Source organism: Nycticebus coucang, chromosome 16, assembly GCF_027406575.1.
Source record: "Nycticebus coucang isolate mNycCou1 chromosome 16, mNycCou1.pri, whole genome shotgun sequence".
In the NCBI taxonomy this organism is placed as follows: domain Eukaryota; kingdom Metazoa; phylum Chordata; class Mammalia; order Primates; family Lorisidae; genus Nycticebus; species Nycticebus coucang.
Genome location: NC_069795.1, coordinates 1,484,039 through 1,510,777, shown reverse-complemented (window position 1 = coordinate 1,510,777; position 26,739 = coordinate 1,484,039). Strand labels below are relative to the sequence as shown.

The window sequence follows — 26,739 nt, the reverse complement described above, 5'->3', positions numbered from 1 at the left end:
TTTATGTGATTATGATAATTGCTGAAAGTCATGCCACATTTTAATTTTCTTTATAATCGAATTGTGCTTTTGGGGTTCAGTTTCCTCTTTCTCCTGCATTCTCACGTGGCAGGAAGAGTCCTAGCAGAGTGGGGACTAGAGTTGAGTTTGGACCCCGCCCTCCCTGGACAGCCCTGTGCCCTGGGGCAGGTTGCCCAGCCTCTCAGGGAAGTGGTGACTGTGCCTTGTTGGGATGCAGCGAGGGACCTGTGAGCCTGTGCCTCAGAGCCCTGCTGGCCTGGTGGCCACAGGCATGTGCAGTTCTGCCTTTGTTTTCTTGTTTCCTTATTCTATCTCCCGTCTTCTCCACTTTATTCAGTTTTTTAGAACTCGTTTAATTCATTCTTGAAATTCCTTTTTTGCTATTCCACAATGAGACTGTAACTTTCTTATACAATTTCTTAATTGCAGTGAAAGTCACTTTTCATGTGTATAGTTTGATATGTGCAGACGAAGATAGACAGTTGATATACCCCCACTACGGCCAAGATTGTGAATATTTTCTTTGCCTCTGAAGTTTTCTTCTGTCTCCCTTCCTTTTGTTAAGAGATGGGCCTTTCTGTGTTGTCCAGGCTGCAGTACAGTGGCACGGTCATAGCTCCCTGCAGCTGGGATCAGAGGCACGGACCACCATGTCTGGCTAATTATTTTATCTTTCTTTAGTGGCAGGGTCTTGCTATGTTAACCAGGCTGGTCCCAAACTCCTGAGCTCAAGTGATCCTCCTGTCTCAGCCTCCAGAGTTGTCACCACACCTGCTTGCTTATCCCTTTGTAGTAGTCCCCTTGTCCCAGGTGGTGTCCTGGTCCATCAGGGTCATTCAGTGACTTGTCTGGGGTTGATGTCATATACATTGCCCATGTGCTCCAGAACACTGAGCTGCGAGGGACAGGCTAGCCCTGGCCACCCCATTGCCTATAGGGCTGCGCTGGTCTGTGGTCCCTCAAGTGGACGTCCTCAGAACAGTAGGTGGAGCTGTGAGGCTGCCTCTGAGACAGGGAGGAGGCCCTGGCATCCCCTCTGTAGCTGTTTGCCTTCATTCCCAGTGTGAGCCAGGTACCAGTTTCCTTTCAAAAGGTTTCTTTTCGTTGGTTTTATTTAAAGAGGCCCTGAGGCAGTGGTGTGGAATACATACAGCTGGTTTAATCCAGGGAGTGATCTGATTTCTGCATTAAACTTTATCAAATACTTTATAAACAAAACTGTAATAAATTGAGTCTGTGGCGGGGGCTCACTGTGTTATGAATTAGAAGGTACAGTTTGTGTATCTTTTCCAATTGAAAGAAATTGTTAACTTTGCTTGTAAACTTTTGCTTTGTAAGTTTGTGTGACATGATTTTGTGGTTCTGCTTTAATATTCTAAACAGGTAATAATTAAGATCCAGTGCAAAAAAATTTAGCCTCTACTGTCAAGATCTAAATTGGTGGTAACTGATTACCAGTTTATATGTCAAAGGATTTTTATTTTGTTTTTAATAATCAGTTACAGCAAACATTATTTCTGAAGGATGCGTATCTGTTGAAATAGTAGCTATCAACGTATATATAAGTTTACTTTCAAATTTACTTTAAGAATTTTTTTTTTTAACGTTCCCTCTGTCTGTAGCTGGGCTTTAGTGCTCTCCCTGTTAGCTCTAGGCCTCATAGGTTTGACCTCTGCTGCCAATATAGTGCCACCTGAGCCACTGTGGGCCACCTGAGCCACTGTGGGCCACCTTAGTCACCTGTGGGCCACCTGAACCACCCTGGGTCACCTTAGTCACCTGTGGGCCACCTGAGCCACCCATGGGCCACCTGAACCACCTTAGGTCACCGTAGTCACCCGTGGGCCACCTGAACCACTGTGGGTCACCTCAGTCACCCGTGGGCCACCTGAACCACCGTGGGCCACCTTAGCGACTATGGACCACGTTAGCCACTGTGGGTAACCTTAGCGACTATGGACCACGTTAGCCACTGTGGATAACCTTAGTCACCCGTGGGCCACCTGAGCCACTGTTGGTCACTTCAGTCACCTGTGGGCCATCTTAGCCACCCATGTGCCATTTGAGCCGCTGTGGGTCACCTTAGTCACCCATGGGCCACCTGAGCCACCTAGCCACCTCAGTTACCCATGTATCACTTGAGCCACTGTGGGCCTCTTTAGCCACTATGGACCATCTTAGTCATCCATGGGCCACCTAAACCCATGTGGGTCACCATAGTCACCTGTGGGCCACCTTAGTGACCCATGGGCCACCTGAGCCACCAGTGTAACACTTGAGCCACCATAGGCCACCTGAGCCACTGTGGGCCACCTTAGTCACCCATGGGCCACCTGAGCCACTGTGGGCCACCTTAGTCACCTGTGGGCCACCTGAGCCACCCATGTACCACTTGGGCTACCATGGGCACCTTAGCCACTGTGGGCCACCTGAGCTACCGTGAGTCACCTTAACCACCCAGGGGCCACTGTGGGCCACCTTAGCCACTAAGGGTTATCTGAGCCACCCAGGGCCACCTGAGCCAGGCGTGGGTCACTGTGGTTGCTGTGTCACTTTAGGTCGTTTTATGCTGTTAGAGCTAACTAAAGGGCCCTCAGTTCAAGCTTCCCCACCCCTTTTTGGCCACAGCTATCTTTTTGTTTATATTTCAAATCCAGCATACTTGCTGTACTTATGTGAAAAATGTAGATTTTGATAATTTTTACTCAAAATTCCTTGGTAAAGTCATCTTAAAAGAATACAGAGAATGGTTAATTGAATTTATTATCTTGAACAAGTGGAGAAATGTTGCAAGTAGACTGAAAATTATTCTTACTCTGTGCTGGGTCCATCACCTGTGTTGCATAGATGAGGAATCTGAAGAACCTAGAAGGAAAGAACTTGCCCAAGACCCCTTGGCTGGTGGAAGATGGAGTGGTTGTTTGGCCAGGAGGACCATCTGGACTCTGTGCTGATTATTGCTCTGTGGAAACCATGGCCATCCTGTACAGCTGTACAGGTTGTAGACTGCACAGCTTCATCCACAGAGGCCAAGGCTTGAACAGCAGCATCACTGATGGTTGTAAAACAAATGGTAGTCTTGTCTAGGCTGACCCTCACGTTGTCACTTAGTCTGCTTTAGTGAGTTATGGCGAAGTTGAAATGAGCCAAAGCGTGTGTCGTGATTGGCAGGTGGCATTCACTGAATGAACTGCTGCTCACTGCATCAGAGGCTGTTCCCTCCCAAGCTGCTTGACCCTTCCCCTCCCAACATCCCCGTAGTATGTGCTTCCTACTCTGTCTCTGTGCTTGTCACTCAGGAACCTCCCCAACCTTCACCTGTGCAGATGAATGTCTAGTGCAGACGTCCTTCCTGCTTTCCAGACTCAGACCCCAAGTCCACCTGGCACCTTCCCTAAAACTTCAGCTCTGATGCTCACACCCTCACCTGTCTCCTCATCTCCCCATCTCAGAAGCTCCTTCCTTCCAGGCTTTCAGGATGGGAGGCAGAGCCGTCCTTTCTCTCCGATTCCATGTCACAGCTATGGATGAGAGGCAGGGCCGTCCTTTCTGATTCCATATCACAGCTGTGGATGAGAGGCAGGGCCGTCCTTTCTGATTCCACATCACAGCTACGGATGAGAGGCAGGGCCGTCCTTTCTGATTCCATATCACAGCTGTGGATGAGAGGCAGGGCCGTCCTTTCTGATTCCACATCACAGCTATGGATGAGAGGCAGGGCCGTCCTCTGATTCCACGTCACAGCTATGGATGAGAGGCAGGGCCGTCCTTTCTCCCCGATTCCACGTCACAGCTGTAGATGAGAGGCAGGGCCGTCCTTTCACTCCGATTCCACGTCACAGCTGAGGATGAGAGGCAGGGCCGTCCTTTCTCTCCGATTCCACGTCACAGCTGAGGATGAGAGGCAGGGCCGTCCTTTCTGATTCCATATCACAGCTATGGATGAGAGGCAGGGCCGTCCTTTCTCTCTGATTCCATATCACAGCTGAGGATGAGAGGCAGGGCCGTCCTTTCTGATTCCATATCACAGCTGTGGATGAGAGGCAGGGCCGTCCTTTCTCTCTGATTCCATATCACAGCTGAGGATGAGAGGCAGGGCCGTCTTTTCTGATTCCACGTCACAGCTGAGGATGAGAGGCAGGGCCGTCCTTTCTGATTCCATGTCACAGCTGAGGATGAGAGGCAGGGCCGTCCTTTCTGATTCCATATCACAGCTGAGGATGAGAGGCAGGGCCGTCCTTTCTGATTCCATGTCACAGCTGTGGATGAGAGGCAGGGCCGTCCTTTCTGATTCCATATCACAGCTGTGGATGAGAGGCAGGGCCGTCCTTTCTGATTCCATGTCACAGCTGTGGATGAGAGGCAGGGCCGTCCTTTCTGATTCCATGTCACAGCTGTGGATGAGAGGCAGGGCAGTCCTTTCTGATTCCATATCACAGCTGAGGATGAGAGGCAGGGCCGTCCTTTCTGATTCCATGTCACAGCTGTGGATGAGAGGCAGGGCCGTCCTTTCTGATTCCATATCACAGCTGTGGATGAGAGGCAGGGCCGTCCTTTCTGATTCCACGTCACAGCTGTGGATGAGAGGCAGGGCCGTCCTTTCTGATTCCACGTCACAGCTTTGGATGAGAGGCAGGGCCGTCCTTTCTGATTCCACATCACAACTGAGGATGAGAGGCAGGGCCGTCCTTTCTGATTCCACGTCACAGCTGTGGATGAGAGGCAGGGCCGTCCTTTCTGATTCCACATCACAACTGAGGATGAGAGGCAGGGCCGTCCTTTCTGATTCCACGTCACAGCTGTGGATGAGAGGCAGGGCCGTCCTTTCTGATTCCATGTCACAGCTGAGGATGAGAGGCAGGGCCGTCCTTTCTGATTCCACGTCACAGCTGAGGATGAGAGGCAGGGCCGTCCTTTCTGATTCCACATCACAGCTGAGGATGAGAGGCAGGGCCGTCCTTTCTGATTCCACGTCACAGCTGTGGATGAGAGGCAGGGCCGTCCTTTCTGATCCCATATCACAGCTGAGGATGAGAGGCAGGGCCGTCCTTTCTGATTCCACGTCACAACTGAGGATGAGAGGCAGGGCCGTCCTTTCTGATTCCACGTCACAGCTGAGGATGAGAGGCAGGGCCGTCCTTTCTGATTCCACATCACAGCTGTGGATGAGAGGCAGGGCCGTCCTTTCTCTCTGATTCCACGTCACAGCTGTGGATGAGAGGCAGGGCCGTCCTTTCTGATTCCACATCACAGCTGAGGATGAGAGGCAGGGCCGTCCTTTCTGATTCCACATCACAGCTGTGGATGAGAGGCAGGGCCGTCCTTTCTGATTCCATGTCACAGCTGAGGATGAGAGGCAGGGCCGTCCTTTCTGATTCCACATCACAGCTGTGGATGAGAGGCAGGGCCGTCCTTTCTCTCTGATTCCACGTCACAGCTGAGGATGAGAGGCACGGCCGTCCTTTCTCTCTGATTCCACGTCACAGCTGTGGATGAGAGGCAGGGCCGTCCTTTCTGATTCCATGTCACAGCTGAGGATGAGAGGCAGGGCCGTCCTTTCTGATTCCACATCACAGCTGTGGATGAGAGGCAGGGCCGTCCTTTCTGATTCCACATCACAGCTGTGGATGAGAGGCAGGGCCGTCCTTTCTGATTCCACATCACAGCTGAGGATGAGAGGCAGGGCCGTCCTTTCTGATTCCACATCACAGCTGTGGATGAGAGGCAGGGCCGTCCTTTCTCTCTGATTCCACGTCACAGCTGTGGATGAGAGGCAGGGCCGTCCTTTCTGATTCCACGTCACAGCTGAGGATGAGAGGCAGGGCCGTCCTTTCTCTCTGATTCCACGTCACAGCTGAGGATGAGAGGCAGGGCCGTCCTTTCTGATTCCACATCACAGCTGTGGATGAGAGGCGGGGCCGTCCTTTCTGATTCCACATCACAGCTGAGGATGAGAGGCAGGGCCGTCCTTTCTGATTCCACGTCACAGCTGTGGATGAGAGGCAGGGCCGTCCTTTCTGATTCCACATCACAGCTGTGGATGAGAGGCAGGGCCGTCCTTTCTCTCTGATTCCACGTCACAGCTGTGGATGAGAGGCAGGGCCGTCCTTTCTGATTCCATGTCACAGCTGTGGATGAGAGGCAGGGCCGTCCTTTCTGATTCCATATCACAGCTGTGGATGAGAGGCAGGGCCGTCCTTTCTGATTCCATGTCACAGCTGAGGATGAGAGGCATGGCCGTCCTTTCTGATTCCACATCACAGCTGTGGATGAGAGGCAGGGCCGTCCTTTCTGATTCCATATCACAGCTGTGGATGAGAGGCAGGGCCGTTCTTTCTGATTCCACGTCACAGCTGAGGATGAGAGGCAGGGCCGTCCTTTCTGATTCCATATCACAGCTGAGGATGAGAGGCAGGGCCGTCCTTTCTGATTCCATATCACAGCTGTGGATGAGAGGCAGGGCCGTCCTTTCTGATTCCACGTCACAGCTGAGGATGAGAGGCAGGGCCGTCCTTTCTGATTCCATATCACAGCTGTGGATGAGAGGCAGGGCCGTCCTTTCTGATTCCATATCACAGCTGTGGATGAGAGGCAGGGCCGTCCTTTCTGATTCCACGTCACAGCTGAGGATGAGAGGCAGGGCCGTCCTTTCTGATTCCATATCACAGCTGAGGATGAGAGGCAGGGCCGTCCTTTCTGATTCCATATCACAGCTGTGGATGAGAGGCAGGGCCGTCCTTTCTGATTCCATATCACAGCTGTGGATGAGAGGCAGGGCCGTCCTTTCTGATTCCACGTCACAGCTGTGGATGAGAGGCAGGGCCGTCCTTTCTGATTCCATATCACAGCTGTGGATGAGAGGCAGGGCCGTCCTTTCTGATTCCATATCACAGCTGTGGATGAGAGGCAGGGCCGTCCTTTCTGATTCCACGTCACAGCTGAGGATGAGAGGCAGGGCCGTCCTTTCTGATTCCATATCACAGCTGAGGATGAGAGGCAGGGCCGTCCTTTCTGATTCCACGTCACAGCTGTGGATGAGAGGCAGGGCCGTCCTTTCTGATTCCACGTCACAGCTGTGGATGAGAGGCAGGGCCGTCCTTTCTGATTCCATATCACAGCTGTGGATGAGAGGCAGGGCCGTCCTTTCTGATTCCACGTCACAGCTGTGGATGAGAGGCAGGGCCGTCCTTTCTGATTCCATATCACAGCTGTGGATGAGAGGCAGGGCCGTCCTTTCTGATTCCATATCACAGCTGTGGATGAGAGGCAGGGCCGTCCTTTCTGATTCCACGTCACAGCTGTGGATGAGAGGCAGGGCCGTCCTTTCTGATTCCATGTCACAGCTGTGGATGAGAGGCAGGGCCGTCCTTTCTGATTCCATATCACAGCTGTGGATGAGAGGCAGGGCCGTCCTTTCTGATTCCATATCACAGCTGTGGATGAGAGGCAGGGCCGTCCTTTCTGATTCCACATCACAGCTGTGGATGAGAGGCAGGGCCGTCCTTTCTGATTCCATATCACAGCTGAGGATGAGAGGCAGGGCCGTCCTTTCTGATTCCACGTCACAGCTGTGGATGAGAGGCAGGGCCGTCCTTTCTGATTCCATATCACAGCTGAGGATGAGAGGCAGGGCCGTCCTTTCTGATTCCATATCACAGCTGAGGATGAGAGGCAGGGCCGTCCTTTCTGATTCCATATCACAGCTGAGGATGAGAGGCAGGGCCGTCCTTTCTGATTCCACGTCACAGCTGTGGATGAGAGGCAGGGCCGTCCTTTCTGATTCCATATCACAGCTGAGGATGAGAGGCAGGGCCGTCCTTTCTGATTCCATATCACAGCTGAGGATGAGAGGCAGGGCCGTCCTTTCTGATTCCACGTCACAGCTGTGGATGAGAGGCAGGGCCGTCCTTTCTGATTCCACGTCACAGCTGTGGATGAGAGGCAGGGCCGTCCTTTCTGATTCCATATCACAGCTGAGGATGAGAGGCAGGGCCGTCCTTTCTGATTCCATGTCACAGCTGTGGATGAGAGGCAGGGCCGTCCTTTCTGATTCCATATCACAGCTGTGGATGAGAGGCAGGGCCGTCCTTTCTGATTCCACATCACAGCTGTGGATGAGAGGCAGGGCCGTCCTTTCTGATTCCACATCACAGCTGAGGATGAGAGGCAGGGCCGTCCTTTCTGATTCCATATCACAGCTGAGGATGAGAGGCAGGGCCGTCCTTTCTGATTCCACGTCACAGCTGTGGATGAGAGGCAGGGCCGTCCTTTCTGATTCCATATCACAGCTGTGGATGAGAGGCAGGGCCCTCCTTTCTGATTCCACGTCACAGCTATGGATGAGAGGCATGGCCGTCCTTTCTGATTCCATGTCACAGCTGAGGGTGAGAGGCAGGGCCGTCCTTTCTGATTCCACATCACAGCTGAGGATCAGAGGCAGGGCCGTCCTTTCTGATTCCACGTCACAGCTGAGGATGAGAGGCAGGGCCGTCCTTTCTGATTCCATATCACAGCTGTGGATGAGAGGCAGGGCCGTCCTTTCTGATTCCATATCACAGCTGTGGATGAGAGGCAGGGCCGTCCTTTCTGATTCCATGTCACAGCTTTGGATGAGAGGCAGGGCCGTCCTTTCTGATTCCATATCACAGCTATGGATGAGAGGCAGGGCCGTCCTTTCTGATTCCATGTCACAGCTTTGGATGAGAGGCAGGGCCGTCCTTTCTGATTCCATGTCACAGCTTTGGATGAGAGGCAGGGCCGTCCTTTCTGATTTCATATCACAGCTGTGGATGAGAGGCAGGGCCGTCCTTTCTGATTCCACATCACAGCTATGGATGAGAGGCAGGGCCGTCCTTTCTGATTCCATATCACAGCTGTGGATGAGAGGCAGGGCCGTCCTTTCTGATTCCACATCACAGCTGTGGATGAGAGGCAGGGCCGTCCTTTCTGATTCCATATCACAGCTGTGGATGAGAGGCAGGGCCGTCCTTTTTCTGTGATTCCACATCACAGCTTTGGATGAGAGGCAGGGCCGTCCTTTCTGATTCCACATCACAGCTGTGGATGAGAGGCAGGGCCGTCCTTTTTCTATGATTCCACATCACAGCTTTGGATGAGAGGCAGGGCCGTCCTTTCTGATTCCACATCACAGCTGTGGATGAGAGGCAGGGCCGTCCTTTCTGATTCCATATCACAGCTGTGGATGAGAGGCAGGGCCGTCCTTTTTCTATGATTCCACATCACAGCTTTGGATGAGAGGCAGCGCTGTCCTTTCTCTCTGATTCCATGTCACAGCTGTGGAAAGTCTGTTGGGACACCTTCAGGAGGTGTCTGAGGCTGGTGTTTCTCACCTCCTGCTCTGCTGTCCTTCATGCTGCTCTTCTTACCTGGCCCCTGCTCTGAGCAGAGTATGTCTTTTAAAGCTAAAGTAGACTAAAACCCTGATCAGAATCCTGCCATGGTGACTGCTGAATGGCCACTGTATCCTCAGCTCACATGTGGACTTGTGAGGGCCTCTCAGCCTCCATCTCTGCCTGCCCTCTCTCGTTAACTGCACTGCTGTCACCTCAGAGCATTTGACCTTTTCTTCTAGAATGCTCTTTCCTAGCATCTCATGACCAGCTTCCTCTCCACCTTGAACTCTTTGCTTCATTGCTAACCCAAAGTGGGAAAGCCTTCATGCCCTCCTGGTTCCAGCCATCTTCCCAGAATAGCAGTCACGGTTGTCCTGTGAAATAAGACATTGCTTAATCGTTTATAACACTTGTCAAGTGTCTTTCTTTTCCTTGTCAGAGCATAAGCGTTAGGAAAACAGATATTAATGTCGTCCTGTTTATTGGTGCATTGCAGCCACAGGGGGACAGTCTCCTGGCTCTTGGTAGGTGCTCACTACAGAGTTGTGGGCACTCGGGGCAGTCTCCTGGCACATAGTAGGTATTCGCTACAGAGTTGTGGGCACTTGGGGCAGTCTCCTGGCTCTTGGTAGGTGCTCACTACAGAGTCATGGGCACTCAGGGCAGTCTCCTGGCACATAGTAGGTGTTCGCTACAGAGTCGTGGGCACTCAGGGCAGTCTCCTGGAACATAGTAGGTGCTCGCTACAGAGTTGTGGGCACTCAGGCAGTCTCCTGGCTTGTGCTCACTACAGAGTCGTGGGCACTCGGGCAGTCTCCTGGCACATAGTAGGTGCTCACTACAGAGTTGTGGACAATCGGGGCAGTCTCCTGGCTCCTAGTAGGTGCTCGCTACAGAGTCGTGGGCACTCGGGGCAGTGTCCTGGCTCCTAGTAGGTGCTCGCTACAGAGTCGTGGGCACTCGGGGCAGTCTCCTGGCACATAGTAGGTGCTCCCTATAGAGTAGTGAGCACTCGGGGCAGTCTCCTGGCTCCTAGTAGGTGCTCGCTACAGAGTCGTGGGCACTCGGGGCAGTCTCCTGGCACATAGTAGGTGCTCCCTATAGAGTCGTGGGCACTTGGGGCAGTCTCCTGGCTCCTAGTAGGTGCTTGCTACAGAGTCGTGGGCACTCGGGGCAGTCTCCTGGCTCTTAGTAGGTGCTCACTACAGAGTCATGGGCACTCGGGGCAGTCTCCTGGCACATAGTAGGTGCTCCCTATAGAGTCATGGGCACTTGGGGCAGTCTCCTGGCTCCTAGTAGGTGCTTGCTACAGAGTCGTGGGCACTCGGGGCAGTCTCCTGGCACATAGTAGGTGCTCCCTATAGAGTCGTGGGCACTTGGGGCAGTCTCCTGGCTCCTAGTAGGTGCTTGCTACAGAGTCGTGGGCACTCGGGGCAGTGTCCTGGCTCTTAGTAGGTGCTCACTACAGAGTCATGGGCACTCGGGGCAGTCTCCTGGCTCCTAGTAGGTGCTGCTACAGAGTCGTGGGCACTGGGGACAGTCTCCTGGCTCTCAGTAGGTACTCACTACAGAGTCGTGGGCATACAGGGCAGTCTCCTGGCTCTTAGTAGGTGCTCTCTACAGAGTCGTGGGCACTTGGGGCAGTCCTGGTACATAGTAGGTGCTCAACTACAAAGTTGGACAAATGGGTGGCTATTTTTCTTTTCTTTTTTTTTTGCAGTTTTTGGCTGGGGCCAGGTTTGAACCTGGCACCCTACTCCTTGAGCCACAGGCGCCGCCCCACTATTTTTTTTTTATTGATAGACATTTCTGAAGCACTTTAATTTTAAGTAACATCACAATTTCTTATGTATTGATTTTATGTAGGTACAATTGACTTATTTAGAGAGTTTAGAATTCTAATAGAATAAATTTTTTTCTATTCTTGTAAGTTTTTTCTATTCTTTTAAAAGTTTTATCCTAAATTAATGTTCAGGAACATTAAATTTTAGAGTCTTTACTTTGAGGATATAAATAAAAATAAAATTAAGACGTGAAGAATGTGAGATGCTAAATGGTATATGACTATGACATTCTCTTAAAATTAAATAGTTATTAATTTGCAAATACATGGCAGCTGAAGTCAGAAATTGATGGACTTTTAAAATTGGGGGGAAAAGCTTTAACGTATTTTTTAAAAATTATAAACTGTCAGTTGAATCATCATGGAAACAATATCTGACATAGTAAATCATTTCCATTCTGCTGTGAGTTTCCTGATTCTTATGAACCACCCATTCTATTTTTATGTTGCTCTTAATAATCCTAGAGGTGGAAGGAAGAAGTGAGAAGAAAGGAAGAGGAAGAAAATGATAGATAACAGTATTGGGACGTTACTTTCACTGTGGCAACTTCACATGGGATGACTCTAAATAGACTAGCGCACAGTGAAGACTCCTGTGCCCGTTAGTGCTCCTCTGCAGCCCACGGCGCCCAAGTTTACCACAATCAGGGCACCATTAGCCTCGTCATGCTGGCAGATTCCAAATTGCTCCAAGTTTCAAGAAAGAAGAAAATGCGCAGTTGTGATGTTAAAAAGATTTGCCCTGCATTGGTTTTGTGTCATTTGATGAGGAAGAAAACCAGATGATACCTTTGTGAGATGGAGGCAATGACACGTGACTGCCATTTTATCTAACGTTTTACAGGAACATAGAGCAGATGTCGTCAGGACTGCAGTGCAGTCAGGAACCAGTGTGCCTTTGTGTTCCTAGACTACTGTGTGCCTCTTGGCTAGAAAGAGCCCCGCATCATGGTATTGTTAAACCCAGGAGGTCTTAAGAATTGTTCTGCTGTCCCCTGGGTGCCCATGGGTTTGTCACTCTTGGAGGTGACCAAGTGATGACACAGGACTGCACTGCTGAAAGGTTTTTATGACTTACGTTCCCAGAGGAGGGCGCTGCACACCATAAGGCCATGGGTGTAGGGAAAGCAAGGCCAGAATGTTTACTGGGGTCTCTGCAGGCCAGGCTGGGCAGGGGCTTGAGATTGGTCAGAGTTAGTAATTCTGGTGGCCTTGGGCTGTAGGGGGGTTTCTAGTTGCCTGGAACCTGGCACTGGGGTGATTTAGGGCCGAGGGAGATTGGACTGGTGCGTGAGAGAGAGGGGAGGGAAGTGGCAGAGCTGGGCACGTGGATGGCTGGTCTACATGTTGAAGACCTGCCATAGGCCAGCCCTGTGCTGGGGAGGGCCCCCAAATGTCCAAGCATCAGAAGTAAGAAGGTCCAGTTAATGTAGTTGATCCTGGGATACGTGGAGCCAGAGACACACCGGAAAACACAGAAGAGCCGCTTTCCTGGTGGGATGGGCACACAGGCCAACACAGGCCCCCGGGCACAGTGATGCAGCAAGGTCTCCTAACAGATGTACCGGTGTAGCTTTTGTATGTGGAGGTATATGTGGACTTGACAAAGTTTTCATTTCATAAATATACCTTTTATAAATTGTGACTGGCTTAATGTAAACACTTTTCTCGTGGGTTTTAGGGAATGGGTACAGTGGAGATAGAAATTATCCTTTCTTACTTTAAGTAGAGGGACTGTTATATTATCAGTTATTTATCAGTTGGGAAATGTGGGGTAGAGGTTGCCAAGATAGTTTGGTTCTAGTCAGTCCTGGACGCCCCCAGGGCTGTGTCCTGCGGGAACTGGCAGGTGCAAAGGGCGTGGCAGCCTCCCAGGAGATGTGGCTGCTTGGGCCCCCTCCGTCCAGAGGTGTGGGGGGAATTGGGGTGAACTGGAGGGACTGGAGAGACCAGGCCCAAGTGAAAACCCCAACACAGACAGAGAAATCAGAGCTGCTTTGAACTCGTGTGTATGGCATTAGGGGCTGGCCCTTGTTCCTCCTCAACTTTTTTTTTTTTTTCCAGGTTAATGTGAGGGTACAAATAACCAGGTCACAATATTAGAATTTGTTAGGTAGAGTCCCTCTTGTAGTTGTGTCCTGAGCCCAGAGGGTAAGCCATACACCCTTACTCTGTGCCTGTTAAGTGGGAGCACACCCATCCCTTCTCCTCGACTTCTTTAAGTACTTCATTTCTCAGAATTCAAACAGTTTATCATCTCTCTTATTTCTTCTTCTCTTTCTTTCTCTCTCTCTCTACTTCCCCTTTCTCCTTTTCTTTCCCTCCGTCCTCTCCCTTCCCTTTCAGGATGAGCCTTTGCCTATGTTCCCTGTCCCTTTTCCTTCCCTCACTCCGTCTGTGACCCTGGGTAGAGTGCCATCATCATAGCTCGCAGCAGCTTCAAACTACTGGGCTCAAGCCATCTCTTGTCTCAGCCTCTGGAGTAGCTGGGACTATAGGCTCCCTCCCCCACACAATACCTGGCTGGGTTTTTTTGTTTTTAGTAGGGATGGGGTCTCACTGTCGCATAGACTGGTCTTGAACTCCTGAGCTCAAAGGGGTCCTCCTGGAATGTTGAGATTACTGGCGTGAGCCACTGCATCTGGCCCTTTTTTTTTTTTTTTTGGTTTTTGGCCAGGGCTAGGTTTGAACCCGCCACCTCCGGCATATGGGACCGGTGCCCTACACCTTGAGCCACAGGCACCACCCCCTTTTTCTTTTTTAACCTATGATTGGTTTGATCTGGACTGTGTGAGACCTGACAGCTATGACTGCATTAAGCACCTCCTCTTAGTTGAGAAAGGCCTGGAAGTTCTGGCTTCATTTTTCAAATCACCTCTTCCTTGGTTGAGTCCCTGTTAAGAGACCCCTGGGGCCTCACCTTAAGTTGCCAATGCAGCCAGTCCCTGCACCAGCAGCCCTTCAGGGGGCATGGACACCCAATGGCCAGCTCCCCTCAGTATCTGGAACCAGGGTGGTCACGGTTAACAATAACACACCTTACTTGTCTGTGGCAAAAGTTAATAAAACCTACAGAAATCTCCACATATAGTTGTTAAAGTAAATGACTTTGTATTATAAAATTAGTCCTAAGAGATTTTCTTGTTTTGTATTAAAAATAATTGAAGAACATTTTTATTTTCTTTCTTAGTCTTTGTGGTTTCTTGGTTTTGATTCCTGTGGGTTGCCTCTGAATTCCTGTGTAGACTCTGCACTCCCACCAGGGAGCTAAGCACAGGTGACTTGTGATATAAAGCATGCTGCCTATGACAAGAAGTGGGGGTTGGATGTCTTCCAAACACCTCTTTTACCAAAATGGGTCTTCTTGTCCGTCTCAGAGCCGGCCTTCTGGGCACAGTGAAAATGAAGCAGTGGGGAGGAAGGGCTGCTGCAGCTCAGCTCAGCTGTGGGGCTGGGGGCTGCCATCCTCCCGGCATTGCTCGCACATGGGGCTGCTGCAGCTCAGCTCAGCTGTGGGGCTGGGGGCTGCCATCCTCCCGGCATTGCTCGCACATGGGGCTGCTGCAGCTCAGCTCAGCTGTGGGGCTGGGGGCTGCCATCCTCCCGGCATTGCTCGCACATGGGGCTGCTGCAGCTCAGCTCAGCTGTGGGGCTGGGGGCTGCCATCCTCCCGGCATTGCTCGCACATGGGGCTGCTGCAGCTCAGCTCAGCTGTGGGGCTGGGGGCTGCCATCCTCCCGGCATTGCTCGCACATGGGGCTGCTGCAGCTCAGCTCAGCTGTGGGGCTGGGGGCTGCCATCCTCCCGGCATTGCTCGCACATGGGGCTGCTGCAGCTCAGCTCAGCTGTGGGGCTGGGGGCTGCCATCCTCCCGGCATTGCTCGCACATGGGGCTGCTGCAGCTCAGCTCAGCTGTGGGGCTGGGGGCTGCCATCCTCCCGGCATTGCTCGCACATGGGGCTGCTGCAGCTCAGCTCAGCTGTGGGGCTGGGGGCTGCCATCCTCCCGGCATTGCTCGCACATGGGGCTGCTGCAGCTCAGCTCAGCTGTGGGGCTGGGGGCTGCCATCCTCCCGGCATTGCTCGCACATGGGGCTGCTGCAGCTCAGCTCAGCTGTGGGGCTGGGGGCTGCCATCCTCCCGGCATTGCTCGCACATGGGGCTGCTGCAGCACAGCTCAGCTGTGGGGCTGGGGGCTGCCATCCTCCCGGCATTGCTCGCACATGGGGCTGCTGCAGCACAGCTCAGCTGTGGGGCTGGGGGCTGCCATCCTCCCGGCATTGCTCGCACATGGGGCTGCTGCAGCACAGCTCAGCTGTGGGGCTGGGGGCTGCCATCCTCCCGGCATTGCTCACACATGCTCAGCCCCCACCCAGACCATGAACCTGCCTGGCCTCCCCACTGCCCTCAGGCTGCCCCATCTCTGTTTCTGATCCTAGAATCCCGTGGCCTCTCTTAGGAGCCCCATGCTGCTCCTGCTTGGCCCCACCTTTCTTTTTTTCCTACCGAGGGGCAGGAGGCCTCACAGTACAGCCCTCCTACATTCACACTAGAGGCATATTGGTGTGAAGTGTCAAAAACAGTCCTTCCCCCCCATACTCCTGAGCCCCAGTCACAAGTGAGTCTGTGAGAAAGGAGACTCTGCTCCCCAAGGGGTCTGTCCTGGGCATGGGGGTGGCCTGAGGACAGCTGCTTTCTAGGGCTACCTATTCCTTAGTCTTCATCCCTTCATGTCCTTAAGGGCCTGCCCCCTGGGTCCCAGGCCATGGCAGCCTCTGAGTGTATGACCTGTACAAAAGACTTGAGGCTGGATAATAGCTACCCTTGGCTGGTTGCTTTTGCTTGTTGGTGTTGGACTGGCCCTGAATGTTCTCAGTGCTAATTTATATCTCTGCGAAAAACACAAAGGCTCAACCTGGAAACTGAAGTAGGAGCTGGTGGGCACCAGGGCCTGGGTCCTGCTCGCTGTGATGTCCTACAGAGCTTCAGGAGGTTAGCACAGGACCCAGTAGAGAGAGAAGGGATGTGGCGAAGTTGCTGCTGCCTGCTGCAACTGCCTGCTCACAGCACTCGGCTCAGGAAAACCCCGCACTGTTCTGGAGCCACAGTGGTCCGGGCTGGAAGTCATGCCAGTTCCAGCTGCTTAGCAGGCACAGTCAACACTGGCACTGATGTCACGCCCCTCTGGGGGCCCTTCTCTCCCCTCAGCTGTCTGGTCTGGCTCTCGGGCCTCTCACCACCCACCCGTGCTACCTGTTCCCCCAAACCCCCGTCCTTACAGACTCACAGGCATGGAGGGAAGGCCGCAGAGCAGCTTCCCAGCTGTGCCCCAAGGAGTCATGTCCTGCTTGCTCTCTGCCCCCCCAGACCTGTGGTCTGCACCAGGCCTGTTTGGACACACAGGGCTGGGAGTTGGGTCCAGATATTTAGGAGATTCAAATCAGTCAACACTCTGTTAATACGGTGTGTTTTAATTTCCTTTGACAAATACAACTCAAGGGTGGAAAAATATGTATAGATGTATGTTGTTTATATGAATTAAAGTGAGCAAAATATGAAAGACAGTTGAATTTAACTGTAATGGGCATATCTGGGTATTGTTGAGAGGCCAGTTTTGTTTAAATGAGTTACTGAATTAAGATATAATTTATAAATTAGTGCATATTTAACCCATAACATCTGTTATGTTTTATATTAAACAAATTTATGTTAATCACTAATTTTTTTTATATTAAACACTTTGAGGTAATTCTCATCCTACTGGCCGTGGTAGCTTGGGACAGGGCTTGCCTGTGGTGCCCTGCAGCATGTTTTGTGTGGTGTTTACATTTCCTTTTTTTGGGAGAGTCTGACTTTGTCACCTTCAGTAGAGTGCAGTGGCGTCATAGCTCACAGCAACCTCCAACTCTCGGGCTCAAGCGATTCTCTTGCCTCAGCCTCCTAAGTAGCTGGGACTACAGCTGCCTACCACAACACCCGGCTGTTTTTGGTTGTTGTTGTTGTGGTTGTCATTGTTATTTAGGTGGCCCGGGCCGTGTTCAAACCCACCAGCTTTGGTGTATGTGTTTGGTGCTGTAACCACTGTGCTGCAGGCTCAGAGCCTGTGTTTACATTTCTAAACAGTTGTTAATAAGTAAAGAAAGTCAAAAGAATGCAATAACAACATGTGGCCGGGAAATCTAAAATACCTTACAAATGGGTAGAGGGAAGGGGATTGGTGGGACTACACCAGCGGTGCATCTTACAAGGGTATATGTGAAACTTGGTAAATGTGGAATGTAAGTGTCTTGGCACAGTAACTGAGAGAATGCCAGGAAGACTATGTTAACCACTGTGATGAAAGTGTGTCAAACGGACTGTGCAGCTAGTGAATAATGCCCCATGATCATATCAATGTACACAGCTATGATTTAATAAAAAAAAATAATAATAATAAAAATAAATAAATAAAATACGTTACAAAAAAAGCTTGCCAACTCCTGATCTAAAAAAAATACCTAAGATGTTTAATTAAATTTGAAGCATATAAAATTTCAGCATATTTTTATCAAAAATTTGAATTTAAGTAAAGCAAAAATTATGATAATTTTTATTTTATCAGAGAATTAATATTTTAAAATTATTAAAATTTATAAAATATAAATTATAATTAAGGTCAAATGTTTAAATCAAAATTCTTTAAATAAAGCTGAATTTTTAATTTACTCTTTGAAAATATAGTTGTCATATTAATAATGTTACTAAAAAAGTATATCTATTGGTTATTCTGGTGCCCAGTATCTGGTTGGCAGCATAGAACATGGCCCAGATACCATGAGGTTCCGGTACCCCGTGCTGAGGGAGACGGGGGAGCTGGATGTGGTATGTCCAGCGTGCCTTTCGTGGGATACTACTTCTACTTGACAGACGGCATCATCTTTCAGCCCGCCACCAGGGGGTGGCTTGTGTGGCTTGTATGGGATGCTTGTCAGCACTGGCAGAAACCCTTGTGGCTATTCTCTGACCCATGGCCAGGTAGGTCACGCCCGACCATCAGACCAGTGGTTCTCAACCTTCCTAATGCCGCAATGTATTTTCATTGTTAAAAAGGGGTCGCAATCCACAGATTGAGAACTGCTGATCCAGACCGTTGCTCTGGTGCCTGGAGCCTCACAAGTGTCCCCTCATAACTCCCCCCGTCCTGGGAAACCCAGTGGGCAGCCCCTTGGCTGTTCAGATGGAGGTGTGGCAGGCAGGGAGGGTGCAGGAGTCAGGAGGGCCACTCCTACCCATCACACGGGGCAGGAGTAAAGGGTTAGGTGGAGAGAGTGACCGGGAGAACTCGTCAAGACTAGTGGAGTGTGCAAGGGAATGGGTTTTGGCACTGAGTTCATGGGCAGATCCTGAATGAGTCATTTGGGCATGGTGACGACCTGGAAGGTTTGAGCCATTCGGGTGTGGTATAGACCTGAAAACCTCCAAGGGCAACCTCTATACGAGGAAGGTAAACTCTATTCAAAGTGGATGCTGAGGCAAATGAAGATTATAAGAGTTCATGACACAGGGCTTATGCAGAGCTTGTCTGGACACAAGTTAAAGGTGACAAGAATCTCTTGGTGGGGCAGGAAGCTCCCCAGGTGGCACGTGCATTGTTGTGAGTGTGGCACTGATTCACGTGGACCTTTGGGAGAATGTGTTAGAAAGTGGACATTGAGCACTGCTGGAAAAGATGCTTTGTTACACAGGGTAGTGAGTGCATCCTGGCAAGGGGCTGGCCAGTTAATTAATTTGTCTTCCCTTTCTCCTATAAGCACCTCTTCCACTCACATCCTCGTCATAATGGGACTCTTCTCAGGACAGCCCAGTCTTCTGGATACTGGGATGCACTTGCCTCTTGTTTCAAGGACACAGGCCTGAGACTGGGGACGCTTCTCGCCGAGGCCTGTGCGTTTCTTGGCCAGATGGAAGCTGACACTATGGCTCATGAAGAGCCAGCACCCAGTGCTACATTGCAATGGCAGAGGCCCCGTGCTGCATGATGTGTGTGTACATGTGTGTAGGCGTGTGTGCATGGTGTGCATGTGTGATGGTTGTGCATGTATGGGTGCTGTGTGCATGCATGATGTATGTGGCATGTGCACATGTGTGATGTATGTGCATGTGTGATGGTTGTGCATATATGTGTGGCATGTGCATGCATGTGTGATTTTTGTGCATGTGTGATGTGTGTGCATGTGTGACGTGTGTGACATGTGTGCATGTGTGTCGCGTGTGACGTGTGTGACTTGTATGCATGTGTGACATGTGTGCGTGTGTGATTTGTGTGCATGTGTGACGTGTGTGCAAGTATGATTTGTGTGCATATGTGACATGTGTGAATGTGTGACATGTGTGCGTGTGTGATTTGTGTGCATGTGTGCATGTGTGATTTGTGTGTGTCTTGTGTGCATGTATGTCGTCATGTGTGATTTGTGTGCATGTGTGTCAGGTGTCATGTGTGATTTGTGTGCATCTGTGACGTGTGCATGTGTGACGTGTGTGCATGTGTGATTTGTGTGCATGTGTCATGTGTGCATGTGTGATTTGTGTGCGTGTGTGACATGTGTGCGTATGTGACATGTGTACGTGTGTGTATGTGTGACGTGTGTGCATGTGTGATTTGTGTGCATGTGTGACGTGTGTGCAAGTATGATTTGTGTGCATATGTGACATGTGTGAATGTGTGACGTGTGTGCGTGTGTGCATGTGTGATTTGTGTGCATGTGTGACATGTGTGATTTGTGTGCATATGTGACATGTGTGCATGTTTGATTTGTGTGCATGTGTGACAAGTGTGTGTGTATGTCGTGTGTGCATGTGTGTGTGGTGTGTCACACATGCTGTGTGAGCCCTGCCTTTCCTGGTCTGTTTTGTCTTATGCTTGTTGGTCCATCAGGCTGGTGGGAAAAGCAGAGTCTGGTGTCTGCCCTGTCCCAGACTTGGGCCCTTCACCCTGGCTTTGCATTGTTTTGACAATGGTGTTGACACTTGCTTTGCATTTCCATTTAAATAGGACTTTTCTGTGTTTGCTTTGGGAGATTTCCCTAGAAAGATTCACAGGCATTGCCCTACTCTCCTCCCCTCACGGTGTTTGGTCTGGGACTGTGTTGCAGGACTCCTGTCACATGTCACTTTCAGGGTGGTGTGCTAGGAAGTCATTGATGGTGTCTGGGCCCCTTCAACCCAGTTCTGCGGTTTGACTCTGCGGTTTGATGAATGAGCCCAAGGTGGAGGGAGGAGCATTCGCCCCGCGTCACAGCTGCCCTGCATGCTGAAGGACTCAGTGTGTTGCTGCCCAAGTGGCTGAGGGACACAGAACAGTGTGGGGCTGGCCAGGGCCGGCCTCAGCGTGTGTGCACGGCATCACTCCCCACTGGCACTCTGAATGTGGGCAACTTCCTGAGCGTCATGGGACATCGGTATAAAAGGAGGCGCAAGAAACGCTCTGAGAGGAAAGGTAATTCATTCAGTTTTTATCCTGAAGTGTGAAGTGTTAGCCTTCAGATACAGCAGAGAAGTCTTTTCTGGGACAGATGCTTTGTGAATTAATCTCATTGGTGCCAGTTCCTTCCTGTTTCCCCTTATAAAGTGCCTCTCCTTTTTCTGTTGGCATTTTATAGAATTTTAGATAAGCGTATATAAGGAAAATCTAAAAGCATATCTGTAAATATGTATAAAATCATTTTAGCACTAAAGTCTGAAGTGTGTCTTTGGAAAGATATTCATGAAATCTTAAACGTTTATGGCTTTGAGCCAGAAAGGTTTTTCCTCTGGGGAGGGGAGCTCTGAGCTCACTCACCCTTTGCTGTACTCCCTGTCGATGATGTCTTGTTCAGCTAAACCACTCTTCATGCTGGAGCAGCTGTTGTGGAAATGTCTTCCTTTTAGAAGGGTGGAGTGTAAATTCCTTACCTTGAACACTTTAGGTTACCATCAGTTTTTAACTTAATGTTTTAGAGACATTAAAATCTAGATTCTTTTTCCCTTAAAACCAGATTCAGAAGTTGTCCGTGATTCTAAAAATTACCAACTACTGTCTTAGGAGGTAAATTATTGCATTAAAGCTATTGGCTGTTTGTTTTCTTCATATGATGTGAACTAATTAATGGGAGATGCCTCAGTGAAAAGGTCCTCCTGCTAAGAGAACCTCCCAGCGTGCGGTCACAATGGACACCTCTGCCACTCTTCCTGCTGCGTCACCTCAGTATCCACCACCTGGCAGGGCTGGACACAGCCTTTCCCCACCACAGCACCTCTGGGGGACTCCATCCCAGGAGAGGGTTATCTCTTAATGGAAATATAATTAGCCATAGGGTTTTTTTTTTTTTTTTTGGTGTAACTTCCTAAAAAGAGGAATAAATAAATGTCAAAGTCATCAATGTTATCATAATATCATCTTGCTAAATATAACAAAGATGATTGTCCCTAAGGGGACTCTGCATCTGAGAGTGGGGCGAGCACTGGGTCTGCCTAGGACAGGGTGCTGCTTCCACGGACTGACAGTGGGCCGGACAGCGGCCAGTCTGTGTGATTCACTGGACCCTCCTCAGGAAAGGGCAGGACTGCCCTGTTTTTGTTTTCTCGGTTAAGTTTTTAAAAGCAAGATGTTCTTAAGACAAGCATTAGAAAGTAAAAAAAAAAGAAAGAAAGAAAGAAAAAGAAAAAAAGCTGAAAGCAAAAACTATGGGAAATGTTGGTCAAATATCTCTAAATTTAGAATTACCATCACTTTTTCCACAGACTCTCCCACTAAATATTTAAGTTGGGAAAAATACTGAGAAGTATAGGAATAATTCTGTTATTATTCTTTTGGAATTTTCTGTAATTCAAGCTTAAAATATCCTCTTTATGCATTCTATAATCTTACTTTGCACTAGGAAAACCACTCTAAATCTGGTGCATTTTCAGACCAATGTAATGAGAAATTAAGAGTGTTAAAAGATGTAAAAATGAAGTCAAAGTATTAAATGACTTGTGTTCCCCAGTTCTTCCTGTGTGAATAGTGAGTTTATTGTGAATGTTACTAGGCAGCATAACATTGTCTGTTGGTACCTAGTCTTGGCGTTCTGTAATATGTGTTACCTTTGAAACTAATAAAAATGTCTTTAAAAATTATGGGTATTATTAAGACTGGCTATCCTATTTATACTAAAGTGGCAAAGTTTTTTAATATGTAAAAAAGTCTTTTATATTGTATAATTTTAAGGTGCTACAAATTATGTATATTGGATTTCTTTTTAAGACTGGTATAATGCATGCCTTTTAAAATTTGGTTCGTTGTTGAAAACAGTGTAGTAGCAAGTTACTTGTTTTAGTTGGCTTTAGTAGCAATATAATTTCAATGATTTTTCATCACTCTGGATTTATTTGTTACAATTACTCCCTTCCACAGGGCAAGTAATTGACCATTGACTGTGAATGAGACTCAGATAGATTACCTTAATTATCAGAAAAATATGGTTGGAAGAGAATAATGTTCAATTTAAATACTGACTAGGGCCTCCATCAAGCAGGCATTGCTGCCCTGGCAGATGCTGGCTGAGCCCTGAGGAGGCCTGCAAGCCTCAGGGCGGGCTGCTAGGCCTTCACTGAGCTCGACACTGCCACTGAGTGGATAGTGGAGCTGGGGTGTGAGCTGGGTGAATCGCAGACGCACTCCTCTGCTAGGCACCCCTGTTGTGTGGATGAGCTCCTGGGTTTCCAGATGAAGGGCTTTCTCAGTGTTTTGTCCCATGTGTGATAACCTTAACCCTAACCCTTCTCTGTGCTTGGTCACTGTGCACTCCTGTGAAGACCACTGTCACCTGGGTGACAACTCTGGCGCTTCTGTCTGAGCTGGGCTCCCTGTGTTTCCAGGATGGAAAGGTGAATAGGTATGGGGATCTCTGTAGAGTGGGAGCTCCAGATCTGGAGAGGCATGCTCTCTCTGAATACTCCTGGAAAGCATCCTGGAGACTCAGTATTGTCCATACTTTACAGAGTGAGCAGACCCAGCTAGGCCACGTTCTGATCCAGGCAGCACCAGAGGGGGCAGGCAGCTGTTACGCCAGCCTCCTCTTGTCTTAGCTGCAACCATCACCTTGAAAAGCTAACAACTCTTTATGAGATGTAGAGCCTGGTGACAGCCAGAGGTGGGATGGCATTCATCCCTCTGTCCACCTATCCATCTATCCATTATCCATCCACCCAACCCACTCATCCACATATCCATCTGTCCCTTCACCCCTCCATCTGTCCCTTCACCCCTCCATCTGTCCCTTCACCCCTCCATCTGTCCCTTCACCCCTCCATCTGTCCCTTCACCCCTCCATCTGCACATTTGTTTGTCTATCAGTCTGTACCATTCATTCACACTTCCACCCACTTTTCCATTCATGCACACACCCACCTATCTGTCTGTACATCTGTTCATTCATCCATTCACACATTCACCCATTCACCAGTTCATCCATTTACCCATCCGTTCATTTACGTATCTACCCATGGATCCATCCACCCCTCCATCCCTCAGCCGCCCACTCATCTCTCCACCCATCAGTCCACCACCCATTTACCCACCCGTCATTCATTCATCCACCTACCCCTCCATCACTCAGCCGCCCACTCATCTCTCTACCCATCACCCATCAGTCCACCCCCCTGTTTACCCACCGTCATTCATTCATCCACCTACCCCTCCATCACTCAGCCGCCCACTCATCTCTCCACCCATCACCCATCAGTCCACCCCCCTGTTTACCCACCCATCATTCATTCATCCACCTACCCCTCCCTCCCTCAGCCACCCACTCATCTCTCTACCCATCACCCATCCGTCCACCATCATTCATTCATCTACCCGTCATTCATTCATCCACTGATCCATCTACCTCTTGTCACTTATCCACCCATCCTTTACCCATCCACCTATAAATCCACCCACCCACTCACCATCCATTCTTCCCTTCTTATACCCACCCACCCATTAATCCCTTCATTCAACAAGGACCCATTAGAATCTTCTGTGTGCTGGCACCAGGGATCTCGGCATGCACAGGGCGGGAGTGGGTAACGGGGCAGTAAAGAGGCAGCCCCACATTCAGGTGGTCCTAGTGTCACTTGCTCTCCGTTCAGGGACAGGGTAGCAGGATAAAAAAACACTCATTTGGGGGTGGGGGGGAGGTGGGTGGTGATGGGGAGGCCCTGCAGGCTGCCTGGTGCTCTGTCTGCATGGAGCGTCTAACTTTCTCATGCCTCCCTTGTCCATTGTTATCTTGGCCACTGGCTTCATCTTTTGGGGGTTCTTCTGGTCACAGTTCTCCAAAGCCCTTCTGAAGGGTTTGGGGCAGAACACAGCTGGGTAGGGTGCAGGAGCCCGCAAGGGCCCATCTGGACATTTGCTAAGGGCCTTATAAATTACATAATGTAATGTTAGGTAGTGTAATGGTGATGGCAGGATGGAGTAGTTTAGGGACCCTTGGTCCCCTTGCACCAATGCCGTCACTTTGTGGCAGCTTATGGGGATTTGGGAAGGGATCTGTCAAGGTCACTGTGTAGCAGCCTCAAGGTCAGGACTCACAGGTCCATACCTGACCTCCCTCTTGCCTGCAAAGTCCCCTGAGCTGCGGCATCCCAGCATGCCCATGGCCTGGGCCCTCTGCATAGCAGTTTATTCTGCCTGCATTCGGGCTGGCTGCCTGGTCTCTCTGAGACCTGGCTTTGTGGTAAAATACTGGTGGGTGCAGGTTGAGACCTCAGAGATAATCTGTGGTGGGTCAGGGTGTAGCCTGTGTCCCCTGGTGGTCTGCTATCTTCCCAGATGCATGTAGAGTTCTGTGTTGACCATGAGGCATACTCGTGTGCACAGGAGCAAAGCTTGGAGTGAAACTTAACTTTCTCTGTTGTGGGAAGCCATGTAGGTTCATTGTAAGAATTAGAAAATATGGGTACAAAATAAACTATAAAAAAATCATAATCCTTTAGCTTCATCTTTGAATATGAGCAGAGCCATAATAATTTTTTCCAGTTCCTAGTACTGGAATTAGAGTTGGAAGTTTAGTGTTTAAGGCTTTGTATTTGGTGTTGCTATGGCTGGGACCCAGTAGGACCTGATTTCTGCCCTGGAGGGAGATGTGAGAACAGGAGGGGCTGGCCAAGGCCCCTTATCCCCATTCCTGGTGGCCAGGCCCCTCTGCGCCTCCTGCCACCCCAGTTCTCCCCACACCAGCCTCTTCTGGCTTGGGGTGATTCTACCATCGGGACACCAAGGCGGAGAGTGAGCCCCTCCCTGTGGGATCCTGGCTGTGCTGGCTTCTGGGTGCCTCTGGGTTCTGCTCAGCAGGGTGGGAGCCCCTTCCTTGGACCTCCGCCAGCCTCGGCCTTCTGCATTCTCTCTGTTGGTTTGACAGCTGACATCTTTCTTTGCATTTATTCTCTTGTGAATCTTGCTCATACTTGTCTACCGTTTTTAGACTGGGTGTTTGTCTTCACGCTGTGAATTGTGGTTGGCTGCTGAAGGACCGGCCTGAGAAACATGGCTCTGACCTCAGGCTGTCCCCAGGTCTGCTCCTTTCAGGCTCATCTGGAAGGTGCTGCCTCTGCCCAGGTGGGCACTCTGGAGTCCCGGAGGGGCACGTGTGTCAGGAGGGGCTGACACTCTGGAGTCCCAGGAGGGGCACGTGTGTCACTGTCAGCGGACTTGGGCTGAGAAGTGTCTGGAGACAGCAGCGGCACAGCAAAGCTGTCACACTGTGCAGTCTCCATGTTTCCATAGGTCCCCAGGCAGTAGTGGCTGAGCTGGGGCGTTTAGAGAGGAGCCCCTCTCCGTTAGGTCATTCTAACCCCCTAAAGGGAGTCGTCCTGCCTCATTTCGCTGCTCACTGTGGCTGCAGCATCTGCGTTTCTTCCAGACTCAGAGCGCTGCCCACGCTCTCGACTCCAGGCCTTGCTCCCGTGTCCTTGCCCAACGCTGCTTCACTGTGATGAGTGTGGTTAGAAAAACGTTCCCAGTTGTTTAGTTCTATTTATTAATCATTATCTCAATGGTAAGTATAGATAATTAATTAAATATAGCAGAATATTCTAGATTTGGTATGTCTAGAATTCTCACTAAAAATATTTCCGGATATGACTAATTCATAACATTATGGATTTTTGTTGTGAAAAAGAATATTATTTGCTAGTTAATCATTTGGTTAATGGTAAATGTTCTGCCTAGAGAAAATATGATGAATTTGGTTTTTACTCTTTTGCATTAATTCCTACAAACTGAATTCTTTGGTTTATTTCCCCATTTTCTGTTGCGCTTGGTATGTTCTTTAGTGTAACAACTTAACACCTGGCAGGTGTGCAACCAGAGTTTGGTAGTTAGAGAACAAATTCAGGCACCACTTTGAAAATATATTTCTGTAAGAATTGCTTTAATTCTCCTGAGAGAATGAACAGCCAAAGTTTTAAAGATCTGCTTTATAGGATTTATACTGCAAATAACTTGGCAGGATTAATTGGCCTACATTTGTTTGTTGTG

General features: G+C 49.8%; 1 protein-coding gene across 10 annotated transcripts in view; it reads left to right on the top strand.

Moving 5' to 3' along the window:
• Nucleotides 1–26,739, top strand: part of ADARB1 (adenosine deaminase RNA specific B1) — a 237,759-nt gene that overhangs the window by 152,601 nt on the left and 58,419 nt on the right. Inside the window, exon 1 of one of the 10 annotated variants that reach the window (XM_053565090.1) lies at nt 20,587–20,691. The exons of the other annotated variants lie outside the window; for them this stretch is intronic. Within the exon in view, the coding sequence (XP_053421065.1) occupies nt 20,643–20,691 (49 nt within the window). The 5' untranslated portion in view covers nt 20,587–20,642. Of the gene's footprint in view, nt 1–20,586; nt 20,692–26,739 lie in introns of those variants that run through there. 10 annotated transcript variants of the gene reach the window in all.